Raw genomic sequence first — 12,580 nt, forward strand, 5'->3', positions numbered from 1 at the left:
GGGGGGGGGGGGCACAATTTTCTGTTCTTGCCTCGGGCGCAAAAGGAGCTAGCTACAGCTCTGCGGGGTCCCTTCATCAGGCATGACAGGTTCTCTTTAAAAAAAAAAATATTTTTACATAAACCATTGTGCTTCTAAACAGCGACTATCTAACATTTGGAGATAGCCCAGCAGAAGAAAAGGAAGTCAAAGGACCGGAAAGAGGGATCACGGGACAGTTGTGACAGCCAGAGCCTGTTACGCAAGCTTGAGGTGGATCCGAAAATAAAGGAGGAACAGTAAAATAGTTACTAAGAAAGAAGAAGTCAGCAAACCATCATGAAATATGTTTAGACGTGAACTGACATGGAACTATTCCAAAAGCAGAACTGTGTAATCTGTGTGCAAGAAAGTGCCCAAATGCTAGCCGGAAAAGGTCTGCGGACGCTGAGTGAGTCGTCTTATGGGCCGCGCTAACATACATATCAATGCAGGAACATCCAACACCAAGTCTTGTGTATTAGTACCGGGGAGCAGGGGCATCCCGAGGCTGGGTGACACCCGGAGCGGTGTCCGAGTGTCACCCCACCGAGACGTCACCACGCGTGTGCGCGATGACGTCATCGCGCACACGCAGCAGTATTCTGATACCTGCCGGCGTCCATCTTGGTGATGGACGCCGGCAGAGAGAGGAGGAGACAGCCACCCGGCGGGATAAGGTATGCCGCCGGGTCCCCTCCTCTCTCCTGATACTGTCGGGCGTTTGGTCCATGACCGAGCGCCCGACTTTTCAGAGGGGGGTGACACCAAAGTAAGTCATTCTGGTGTCACCCCTCCAATGGTGTCACCCGGGTGCGGGCCGCACCCCCCTTATGACGCCACTGCCGTGGAGGGCTGGGAACTTTTGTCTTGGGAAGTAAATACAACCAATTGACCTTACATGATAGGTTTCCAATCAGTAGACATGTGCACCGGCAAAACATTTGTTTCGTTTCATTTCGATTCAGATATTGCGTTATTTCGTTTTTCGGTATTTGGGTCCGAAAGTCAATTCGTCTTGGGGTTCGGATTCGGACGAGATTCGTTAGCGGTAGTCTGTACGAACTTTCGTTTCCGTTTCATGTTTGTTTTCGTTGCAGCAGAATGACATTAAAACAGTTTTTTTTAAAGTCACTTTGCTGCAACGAAAATTCGTCCACAGACGAAAAAGACTATTTTGTCCGAAATGTTCGTTTTCGGAAATTCGGATTCGTTTTCATTCGTCGTTTCTGTTATTCGGAAACTCGTCCGAAAAACGAATTTTTCAGAAACGAATCGCACATGTTTACCAATCAGGGCCACCTGCCCAACACACCGGGGGAAGACTGGGAACCTTTGGCTTAAGGGACAAAATACCATACATTAGGGATACTAGTATCGGTATCGGTGCTGATACCGAGTATTTGGGCGAGTACTCTCCCAAATGCTCCGATGCCTAGCACGATACTTCTGGTATCAGGAAGCCGGACAGTGAGTCATTACACGCTGCCCAGCTTCCTGATTGGCCAGAAAGACGGCTCTGTGCTCAGTCGCCAGGTGACGAGGGAGCATGTAGACGGCTTCCTGGCTAATCAGGAAGCCAGGTGGCGAGTCACTACATGCCGCCTGGCTTCCTTAATGGGACTTCCGGTATTGGTGCATCCCTACCATACATTACATCTCAGAGTTGCAAAAAAATTAGGTGCTGGAAGACTTCCAATCAGACTTCCCTCTGCAAGGAGCTGTGATTGCAGGTCTCAATGGGGAGCAGATAGATATATAATAACCAGCATGTGTCACTGACTGACCAGCTCTAATCAATGTCTGAGTGGTGAAGTATCTCCAATCAGGGCCACCTGCCCAACATACCAGGGGAGGACTGGGAAGCTTTGGTTTAAAATATCACCAAGTGACCCTTTCATGATAAGTACAGATTCCAATCCTCATCATCAGCTTCCTTTGCGACTCTTGGCATTCAGTCACATGACATCTCAGAGTTGCAAAGAAATTTGGTGCTGGAAGACTTCCAATCAGACTTCCCTCTGCAAGGCACTGTGATTGCAGGTCTGAATGGGGAGCAGATAGATATAAAACAACCAGCATGTGTCACTGACTGACCAGCTTTAATCAATGTCTGAATGGTGAAGTATCTCCAGTCAGGGCCACCTGCCCAACATACCAGGGGAGGACTGGGAACCTTTGGCTTAAGGGGAAAAATATCACCAAGTCGCCCTTTCATGATAGGGATTCCCATCCTCAGTATTAGCTTCCTTTGTGACTCTTAGCATTCTGTCACATGACATCTCAGTGTCGCAAAGGAAGTTGGTGCTGGAAGACTTCCCTTTGCAAGGAGCTGTGATTGCAGGTCTGAATGGGGAGCAGATAGATATAAAATATCCAGCATGTGTCACTGACTGACCAGCTTTAATCAATGTCTGAATGGTGAAGTATCTCCAGTCAGGGCCACCTGCCCAACATACCAGGGGAGGACTGGGAACCTTTGGCTTAGGGTGCAAATACCACCAAGTGGCCCTTACATGATAAGTACAGATTCCCATGTCCAGCATTAGCTTCCTTTGCGACTCTTAGCAATCTGTCACATGACATCTCAGAGCCGCAAAGAAAGTCGGTGCTGGAAGACTTCTACCAGGCCCTGTGAGAAGGTGGGACTAAGTGGGTTGGGTTTGGACTAGCAAAGGAACCTGTCACTGTTGCCCTGAGTTCAATATATTCAAATATAAATGTATTAAAATATATTACCTGTTGTGTATATTCACTGTTAAATAAATTCTTCACATCAACATCGCTGCCATCTTCAGAACAATCGCTGTAATCTCCACCCAGGCGGCTGATTGTTTCCTGCATACAAAAGAAAAATGGATTATACAGGCCCGGGCTCACTGAAAGTGGGTTGGATGATTATGATGGGTGGCATTCAACACAGAAGAGGATGATGCTGGACCACGAATCAGTAAGTTTAGTATGAGAGCACCCGGAAAGAGTTGGGTATTGCAGCAAAGGCAGTTTTTGGACTTTTGCACAATTTCCCCATGGGTTATGCCTTTAAATACCGTGAAAGTAGAGAGATGTGCCTACTAAACTGTCAAAAATGCACTCAGCTCCTAATTTCCTCTAGTGGAATGACACCATGTGCCTTTTTGTGGACTGAAATTGCAAGATTTGGTGTCAGCCCTGCCTAGTTTTCTGTTGTTAAACTACTGATTCACACCCATTCTCCTAACCTTCTCAGCATAGGCCAGCCATTCAAAACCAGGGTTCTGTGGAAGTTCCTTCAGAGATGGCTAGGTGTTCCTTTAAGCTGGGGCTGATTGACCTCTCATTTGCTGGTGCCTGCATAGTCCCAGGACCAAGGTCACTTGGCAATGACAGCAAAATGACGCCAAATTATCTTTTTAGCTGCCTGTAAGGGTGACATTATGACCACCACTATAAGGGTTGCGTTCTTCCTACTGACCTCCAATGTAGGAGGCATTTTTACCATTGACCTCTGATGAATTGTTTTTTGTAAAGGTTCCCCAAGACCTGAATGTTATTTTAGAGGTTACTTGATGTATCCATTTTAATATAGAGTTCTCTTTGAGTGCGGCCATTTTGAATGAATATCTGCAGGAACCATACACAGAACATTGTCCACAGCTCCAGGGTCACCTGTAGCTTCCGTGCCACTTTCTTTGTAGGTCAACGATAGATGGACAGAGAGGAAGGTTCCAAACAAGTAGTAGGGAGTCCACTAGAACTGATTTTATTAGAAGTATCAGTTAATAAAAAGCCAGCACAATCCAGGGCTATGTGGGTTCATTACTTAGGGTAAGTATGTGTAGCGCCCTCTAGAATGTCACTACTAAATCTAGTGAAATGTCTGGACTGTAACCAGTCTAGATACTGATTATACAGAGCTCTGCATTCTATAGGTGTCCCTGAGTCTGCTGGATTGATTGCTCCTGCTGTTGCTGAGGAAAAGGGAGCCTTGGCATACAGTGAGGGAGGATCCATCCTCAGACTATGACCATGCACCTGACCCTGACCAATCCCTGAGTAGGATGACTGAGGGCAGGTAATAAAAGGTCTGGGGACACTGTGCAAAGGTCTCTTCCCCCTGGGGGCCTCTCCCTAGGAGGTCTCTGTGATGCAGATGAAACTGGCCTGGGCCTCAGCACATGGCAGGTGCTGGGGGCTTAGAGGCCTAGGACACCATAGGGCTTGGGCCCAATACACGTGGCAGGTGTTGGGTGCCTACTACCACTAACCTGGAGTGCTCCTTGGCAGTTTCAGATGCTGAGGGCACAGAGATTCCAGATACTGAAGAGGAAAAGACCTGATGGAAGCTGGGCCGGAGGTAGAGTCTTCTTGTTGAAGGGTACCGCAGAGGAGCTGGTGAGAGCGTTCGTCTGGGACCCACAAAGAGAGATCCCTCACCGTATTCCAGGTATCTGTTCTAGAAGAAGCCAGCGATTCTTACCTGAGTCCAGAGATAGCTAACCTTCTCCATATAAGTTACTGGACCCTCCTGGCTGTTTGTAGTATTGCTAATACTATTGGTCCCTGGGACCAGATCACAGTGCTATCAGCCTTAGAGGTTGCTAGGGGAGAAAGCAGTCCTTTGAAGAATCCGCCAGGGCATCCTACAGACCCCAAATCCTCTCTCCTGTTAATCCTTGCAAATAAATCTACAAAAAGACCCTAAGACTTGAGTCCATTCTGTCCGTGAGTGTCGGTGTGCTGTTGCTGAACAAAGGGGACCGGTAGCTGGAACAAACATTACCAGTCTTCCCTGTATGCAGGGCCGGATTTACCACAAGGCCCACTGAGGCCCGGCCTCGGGGCAGCAGGGCATAGAGGGGCAGCAGGGGTGTGGAATTCCTATCTCCTGATGCCTGGGCCATGCCGAGCGAGTAGTTGTTTTCTACATTTAGCCCTGATTTAGGCAAGCAGGGCTAAGTGTACAGCGGGGAAGCCACTGCTTGTTTTGCAAACACAGGCAACTACAGGTAAGACTGGTAATGCATACTTGCCATTTGTGAGTCATCTTAAGAGATTATATATTGCATTATATCCTCTATGTATGTTCTTGTGGCCATGGTAAGGGAGGACCCTAAAACACACTGGCTTTTCCTAATTGAGTCTTCTAATTAGGAGACTCCATACTACTTGTTTGGGAAATTTCCTCCCTGTATCTATAGTTGACTTGCGATATGAGCCAACCCACAGCCCCTGACCTTTAGACAGCTGCCATTAAGGAACCCAAAGAACCTCCCATACATCAGACCAAATACTTAAACCAGATACCTACCCAGACAAAGTGATCCAGCACCCCACACTTTTCCTGCTCCGTTTCCTTTGTAGGTGTCAGACATTTAACTAGTGTCTGCCAGCAAACTCTTTTTATGTGGTCAAACCAAACTTTTGTTTTTTTTCATGGCCTATGAAAAGACACATGACAGAGATAGGCAGACACAAGGTCTACATTTCCAAATTAAAATGCCGTAACATATTGCAGGAACCAATATAACCCATCGTCATTCATCTTACAAGACCTGGATGAATTTTTTCCCAAACTTTCCCCTTGAAAATTGTTTATGTTGTATTTGTGCTGCATTTGCTTTTTTTCACTTTCAGATAATATCACTTAGGCTTTAGTCGGCTTCCAGTAATGTGGTTTTGTGGGGAGTCGACTTTTATCTACAGCTCCATTGAAGATAAACTTGAGTTATGTCTCGGTATATGAAACCACATAGTTTATCACGTCATGTAATCTTAGTGAAACAAGAGTTATTGACACGTCATTACTTCCATCACAACTCCCATTAACAAGGATTAGAAGATTTAAGAATAGCGAGTGAGGTTATGCAAATCTTCCTGTAGATAATTGGACTTCCTGGGTCTTTGGCCAACCACTCCATAATCTATTCATCATGTCCCTTCAATTCACTGGTATTAGCACAGTTGTAATTAAAATAGCACTGTTGCAATTATAAGGCCAAGAATATAAACAGGCCAGATAGTCACCCAACATGATGGGGGTCTTACTCAGAAGGAGCTAAGAGAAGGTGCACATCAGGGATGGATACTTCTCACTTTCTATTAACGACCTTCGGGCTGACCTTTGGAGCAAATATCTTCCAGGGGTTAGGGATGGATATCAACTTACATCCAACTATGTCAGTAAAGCCATGATGCTTTTGGTGGTATGTTATGAAGCTCTAATAAAGAGGACTGGCCTGTGAATGAACCATGTGTATATTCTGGAAATGGGTAAACTGTTCACAAAGAAGTCCCTGATGACAGATTCCACTAGCCCTGTTGACGACTGCATTACTGGGCTAAAGGAGTCTACCATCAGGGACTTCTTTGTGAACAGTGTACCCATTTCCAGACCATACATATGGCCCATTCACAGACCAGTCCTCTTTGACACTCAGGTTATGCTTCCGCTGTATACGCCTGATTTTTCCTTAGTTATTAGAGCACCGTATAATGTAGTGGTCAGCTGGAGACACCTTCCTGTAACATAAATAAGGTGGACTTTGATGACTCCAAGATCTGGTCAGGATGGAGAAGGAAGACCAATGTACAGCATCAGCTGGCTTTAATATACCTCTTATGGGCAGAGGTTGTCCATTCTGGTGAAACAATTCCAAAAATGTTGGGGCTATCTGAGTCACAGCACTGTAGGTGGTTATTAGATCAAGATGGTGCCTCAGGTACGCATCTGATTTCCGTTACAGGCCCAAACATTCACAAAGCAGTCTTCATTCTTCCCAATGGGGCATCCATAAGCAAAATGCAGACCCAAGTAAACAGTTATTCACATAGCTTAGCATTACTGTGTGGATTCCTATTGAACCCTACCTTTCTCATGCCTAAGGAGGTCTCCACCCCAGGCTGGATGTTAAAACCACTGTCATCCATGAACGCCGGTTCATGGTGGCCATGAACCAGTACACGTGCCCCCGCGACAGAGGATAAGAGTGGAATGTAGTCGTGCTGCTCAGTGTGAAGGACGAGTGTCAAACCTACAAAGAGAAAAGTTAATTATTCAATGTGTGTCCTCAGATAAACAACCGTTACTTATTGTGGTTTACTGTGACCACTCCAAACCTTATAAATACAAAAGGTCTGTAAAATATATTATTATGATATCATTAAAGGGCAACATACCTGTAAGTGAAGATTTCCTTTATAACACCCCACCTACAGGATTTTCTGGGGGTAAATACTTACCTAACTTATTACTATGAATGGGCCCATGTTCAATGGAGTACAGCACCATAGATGAGGGTAACCAGGGACCGCGATGCACATGCACAATAGGTGAAGGCTTTGCATTACCAGACAAGGATGCAAAGTAAAGGAGTGGCCTGTAGGTAAGTATTTACCCATGGGATACCCACTATAGGAGGGTAGGGGGTTCAAAAACCACAGCTTAACTGAAATTGTCCTATAAATAGTTTTTGAAAGTGTAGCCCCCATCACCTTTTGTGAGGTGGCTACTAGACATTTAGTGATTGCCAAATCTGTAGGCAACCTGGCTGGATTATAGTTGGCATTTATCTGGTTAATTCCAGGTGTCTAGCGTTGACTGTACCCTACTGGGTGGAGTGTGACTCTGCTGTATTGTGGGACAGCCAATGAGAGGCACTGTGAGTGTATGTACAGTATAGCAGCCAATCACTGGGTTTCTCTCAACCAGTGGTGCATGCTGGGATAGGGTACATATACGGAAGGGAATTGCTATGTTCGGAGACTAGTCCGGACCAGCCATGGATTAGCACAGGACTGTGTGCTATCCAGTCACCCCCCAGGCTAGGTCTGGGGGGTGGGCAGAGGCTGGCGCGTGGGAAGTGTTTCCCTGGGCCTCAATTATGGAGGAGGCCTGTGTTGCTGCCAGAGGAAGAGAGCCAGGAAGATGGAGGGCTGCTGAAGGTACTCAGAATCTAGAGGACCTCAGGAGCATGGCTGGTGTCTCTCCTACTTAGGATTTATGCTCATCCCCTGCTCAACTGTTACTCAAATTACCATTCGCTGTACCTCAAGTGGATCTACACTGAGATGCTTAAAAGGTCTGGAGTCTATGTCTGTTACACCCTGGATGTCTAGGATCCCTATACCCTCTCTCCCAAGAATGAAGATGTTAAAAAGGTTATTCAGCATTGCATTACTGGCGTGGACATTAGCTTTATGGGCACTAGAAGAGGGCAGTTAAATGCTAATGGGGCAGCTGAAGAACAAATCCCCTAGACAGGCTAGTGATGACCCGGGTTATTCCAGAGGCTCCTTAGGGAGTGAGCGCTACAAAAGACAAACATTTCAAATCCCAACAGATTTTTATTAAGTATATTTAAGGTGCCCGTACACTGCACGATTATCGTACGAGAATCGCGGGAAATCCCACGATCGTATGATAATCGCAAAGTGTGTGGAAGGCGCGCGACCGTTTCTACTGTGCGGTCGCACGTCTTCCGTCGAACAAGCAGGCTGGAAAACCCGCCGGGAATGGTACGATTCTCGGCGAGTTAGTGGCCTGCTTGTTCGACAACTGCCGAACAGGGCTGGTGTGCGCACGCGCACACTGCCCGTTTGCAGTCATCGGAAGCCCGCCCCTCATTGCAGTCATCGGATGATCGCAAGTATGATCTGCCTGTTCAAGATGGGCAGATCGTACTTTTTTTTAATTACTTTACAACCTTCACAAGACAAAAGTCTTGCAAGGGTTGTAAAGTGTATGGCCACCTTTACTTAAACTATGTCTAAATGCTCTTGTATAACAGTCTAAACAAACCCCAAATCCAGTTACTATGTGACCTAAAATAAACCAAAAACGTCCTTAAAGTCATTTTCATTCTCAATAGAGTAGGGGAGGGTTAAGACCGCTGTCAGGTTTTTTCCCCCCATGTGTCTCATTAGGAAGCAATCCTTCACTTTATCTTCAGTAGACTCAACAGGAAGTGAGAGGATATCTTTCCAACAAGGAAGATCGCCTTTTAGGCAGCTGTTACTGGAACTGGTCCCCATTGGAAGATTTCCCCTCTATTTACGTTCTGGTGGCAATGCAAAATTTTGGATTTACCCTCACTTCCATTCCTGGTAATCATTGGGGATGAGGACAATCAGGCAACGATAAAAACCCTGACAGGGGCTTTAAACACTCACCACTTAATCTAAATCTTAAAACCTTTGCCTTTACTTATACTTTTACCTCCCCTGACTCCGCCTTCAGTTGTGTCTCACTCGTTCTCCAACCCAGACACTGCAGATCAGTGGGAGGGTTTCAACAACAGAGGGGCCGTGCTGTCAATCCAGAAAGCAGTGGGCAGGACTAGGAGTGGCCAGGTGATGATTCAGGCCTTTTGGATGTCTTATTATATTTAAAAGCTCAAGCATTGGAAGGAGTTTTTTAGATGTTAGGCTGAAGTTTCTAAACGTTGTCAACATATGACCTTTTCTTGTGACTATTCATCCCTCAATGCTCTGTACTCTACGGCCAGTGGGGGATGGCTATGGGGTTTATTTACTAAGGGCAAATAGTCTGTTCCCTTAGTAAGGGAATTTGCACTTTGCACAGGAAGTTCCACTTAGTGAATGAGGTGAAGCTCTGCTGACTTCCATCATCCAGTCATGTGCAATGATGGTGGATGATGGTGTCCTTGCATGTGATTGGGTATTCTTGGAAAGTGAAATTTCACCACATTCACTAAGGCAAGAGGAAACACCCCTGAAAAGTGCACATTCCCTTGCGAAGTGAACAGCCTAGTTGCCTTAAGTAAATCAATTCCTATATATCATGGCAGGAGATGCCACCCCTCAACCCCCACATAAGACTACATCTTCACATTTTGGTGGGATGCAGTATGGAGGGCTGACAACACCGCTGTAATTTCAGCAGCAGTCTTGCAGTGGTGTCAGTCTTCTGCAGGAAATTACATGTATTAGAAAAAACTGGCAGGATCAACAGCAACGTAAATGGAGGTGATCAATTAGCTTTTTATGAATGTACAAAGAGCTATTTATAGGCAAAAATGAACATATGCCTGGAGATACACTTTAAATATTTGAAAACCGTCTTTAGTAGACATCACAAACAAGGTTTCTTTTTGTTTTGGCGATTTTGGTGTTGTAGAACAAAGAACTGACCATTTTTCATCCCCGGCATAGAGGAGCTCCATGTGTCACCCTCAGAGTGGTTGTGGTTGAATGTGTAGCAGTTTCCGTAGATGGGGTGGTGGAAATGTGAGTAGTTCCTGCATTCAAAGAAATAAATCTATTTATTTCCTGGTAAACAAACAAACTGAATTACAAACATTTGCTTATTACGATAGGGAAACAGTAGACGGAGCTATAACTGCACGTTCCCATGGATTCCATGAGCATTCATGGTTAGGCCTATGGAGGAAGAAAAGGGGAAAAGAAGAAGAAATCCAAAATGTTGATTTGGGGAAGGGGGGGGGGGGGGAAAAAGGGTTTTGGGGCCAATAGTGTTTAGCTGACCCACTGCATCCAATTGATTCTTCTGAACCTGGCAGGTCAGGTGATGTCCCTATGCAGACAAGTGATGGCTTCCTGATCCTGCCACAAACTGATTAGGTAAACCTGTGCTGTGCTCAGGCAGGTCCATGTACCTGGTTCACCTTAATGACAGGACTGTTGGCTGCTTAGACTTACTTTACGTTTGTTAGTCTTCTGCTTCGTTTGGTTGTAGGGTTTATACAAGGCTCAAGACTCTCTTCCCTTTCCCATATGACAGTTAGACCAAATACCAAGCACCCAAAGCTGTCAGATGGGAGAAGAGGTAGGTAGCTTACCACAAACTTTCTCTAGTTGAATAGGAGCAATATTTGGGCCTGATGGCTCGGTTCCGGCAACTCTTCACAAAACAGGGGACCCTCCAGAGGGAGAGGATGTGCAGGATGAGAAATCCATGTGAAAAAGGAATGCCAGGTAATCTCAAGAATCTAAGAGGCTAAGGTCTCTCTCCTTGCACCAATGTGACAGCGCTGAATCGCTCAACAAACACCAGCACTGTCATTCGGGAGGAAGAGAAGGGAGCTTACACAGGGCTGAGGACTCTCTCCCTACTCCAATGTGACAACGCTGGACCAATTACCAAGCACCAGCAATATCACATAAAAGAAGGAGGTGAGCTTACATAGGGAGCTATGTTAGACCAATCATCAAGCACCAGTGGTGTCATATGGAAGAAAGGGAAGGGAGCTTACCCATAGTTACATAGCTACATAGTTAGTCCATCGAGTCCAACCTATAGAGATACAGTCCAACCTATAGAGATACCATGGCTGAGGACTCTCACCCCTTCTCATGTGGCAATGCCGTACCAATCACCAGCACTGTCATATGGGAGGAAAGGGAAGGTAGCTGACAAAGGGCTGAGGACTCTTTCCCTATGTTATGACCAATCATCATTATGGGCTATGTTAGACCAATCATCAAGCACCAGTGGTGTCACATGGAAGAAAGGGAAGGGAGCTTACCCATGGCTAAAGACTCTCTCACCTTCTTACGTGACTGAACCAATCACCAACACCATCACATGGGAGTAGAGGGAAAGTAACTTACGCAGAGCTAAGGACTCCCTCCCTACCCAATGTGACAATTAAGCCCTGTTGAAAGGGAATGACCACTGAAACACATTGGCTGTGCATATATTAATGCCGCCATTTGTGAAGCCAATAAAGTTTATTGGGATTCTTGAGATGATTACCTGGAATTCTTTTTTAGTCTTCATTCATATGGATTTCTCATTCTGGGCATCCCCTCCTTCTGGAGGGCCCCCTGTTTTGTGAAGAGCTGCTGGAACCAAGCCATCAGTCCCAAATATTGCTCCTATTTGACCAGAGAAAGTTCACGGTCCAGCACCTCATCCCCACTTACCCTTGGATGTATTTATTGCTGTCTGTGTCCTCGGTGGGAAGATTAATTCAATCTATTTGTCCTTGTGCTCATTGCCACAGGAACTAAAAGTAAGTGAAAATCTGAAATGTTGTCACCAAAGCAGGAATTAAGGAAAATGTTCTGATGGGGGCACCTGTTCTCGTGTTGGTTGTTTAAGATTTCTCTCACTGTAGTCTGATTTCCCTTCGCTTCCTATTGCATTTTTAGGACAGGATGTGATGGGAAATCTCTCCAGTAGGACACAAATTTGCTTTAATGGTACATTGCAAGGGTTACAACATGCCGTATCTGTACTACCTCATAGTGGGGTGCTGGAAAGCCAGCTGCCTGAGCATCATTTTTTTTTGGCAGAATCTGAAATGTCAGTTTTCTAAGAATAATAATTCACACCTATATACCCAGTACCCATACATACCCAGCCTGCATGCAGTGTTCTTCGTTAAATCGGCAGGCGATGATGAAATTCTCCAGCTGCTCTTCAGTGACCTCGCCATCCTTTGGTACTCGAGCGAGGATATTTATATATTGAAAGCGATACCACTCCTGCACAGCGTCCACGCCCGAGCTGTATGTCTGGTAGAAGCAATCCCCGTCTGTCTCATTACACTGTAGGCAGGAAAAGAAAAGAGGCTCAGACAGTGTAATATTTGGGGGG

The 12,580-nt window shown here is 45.7% G+C and overlaps 1 protein-coding gene across 1 annotated transcript in view; it reads right to left on the reverse strand.

Moving 5' to 3' along the window:
- SCNN1A (sodium channel epithelial 1 alpha subunit) overlaps positions 1-12,580 on the reverse strand; it is an 82,870-nt gene that overhangs the window by 31,657 nt on the left and 38,633 nt on the right. The window contains exons 4-7 of the mRNA XM_018567372.1: positions 12,341-12,531; positions 10,150-10,256; positions 6,868-7,031; positions 2,758-2,856 (exon numbers count right to left, since the gene is read on the reverse strand). Coding sequence (XP_018422874.1) covers positions 2,758-2,856; positions 6,868-7,031; positions 10,150-10,256; positions 12,341-12,531 — 561 coding nt within the window. The remainder of the gene's footprint in view (positions 1-2,757; positions 2,857-6,867; positions 7,032-10,149; positions 10,257-12,340; positions 12,532-12,580) is intronic.

This window comes from Nanorana parkeri, unplaced genomic scaffold, assembly GCF_000935625.1.
Source record: "Nanorana parkeri isolate BGI_ZX_2015 unplaced genomic scaffold, ASM93562v1 scaffold1037, whole genome shotgun sequence".
In the NCBI taxonomy this organism is placed as follows: Eukaryota; Metazoa; Chordata; class Amphibia; order Anura; family Dicroglossidae; genus Nanorana; species Nanorana parkeri.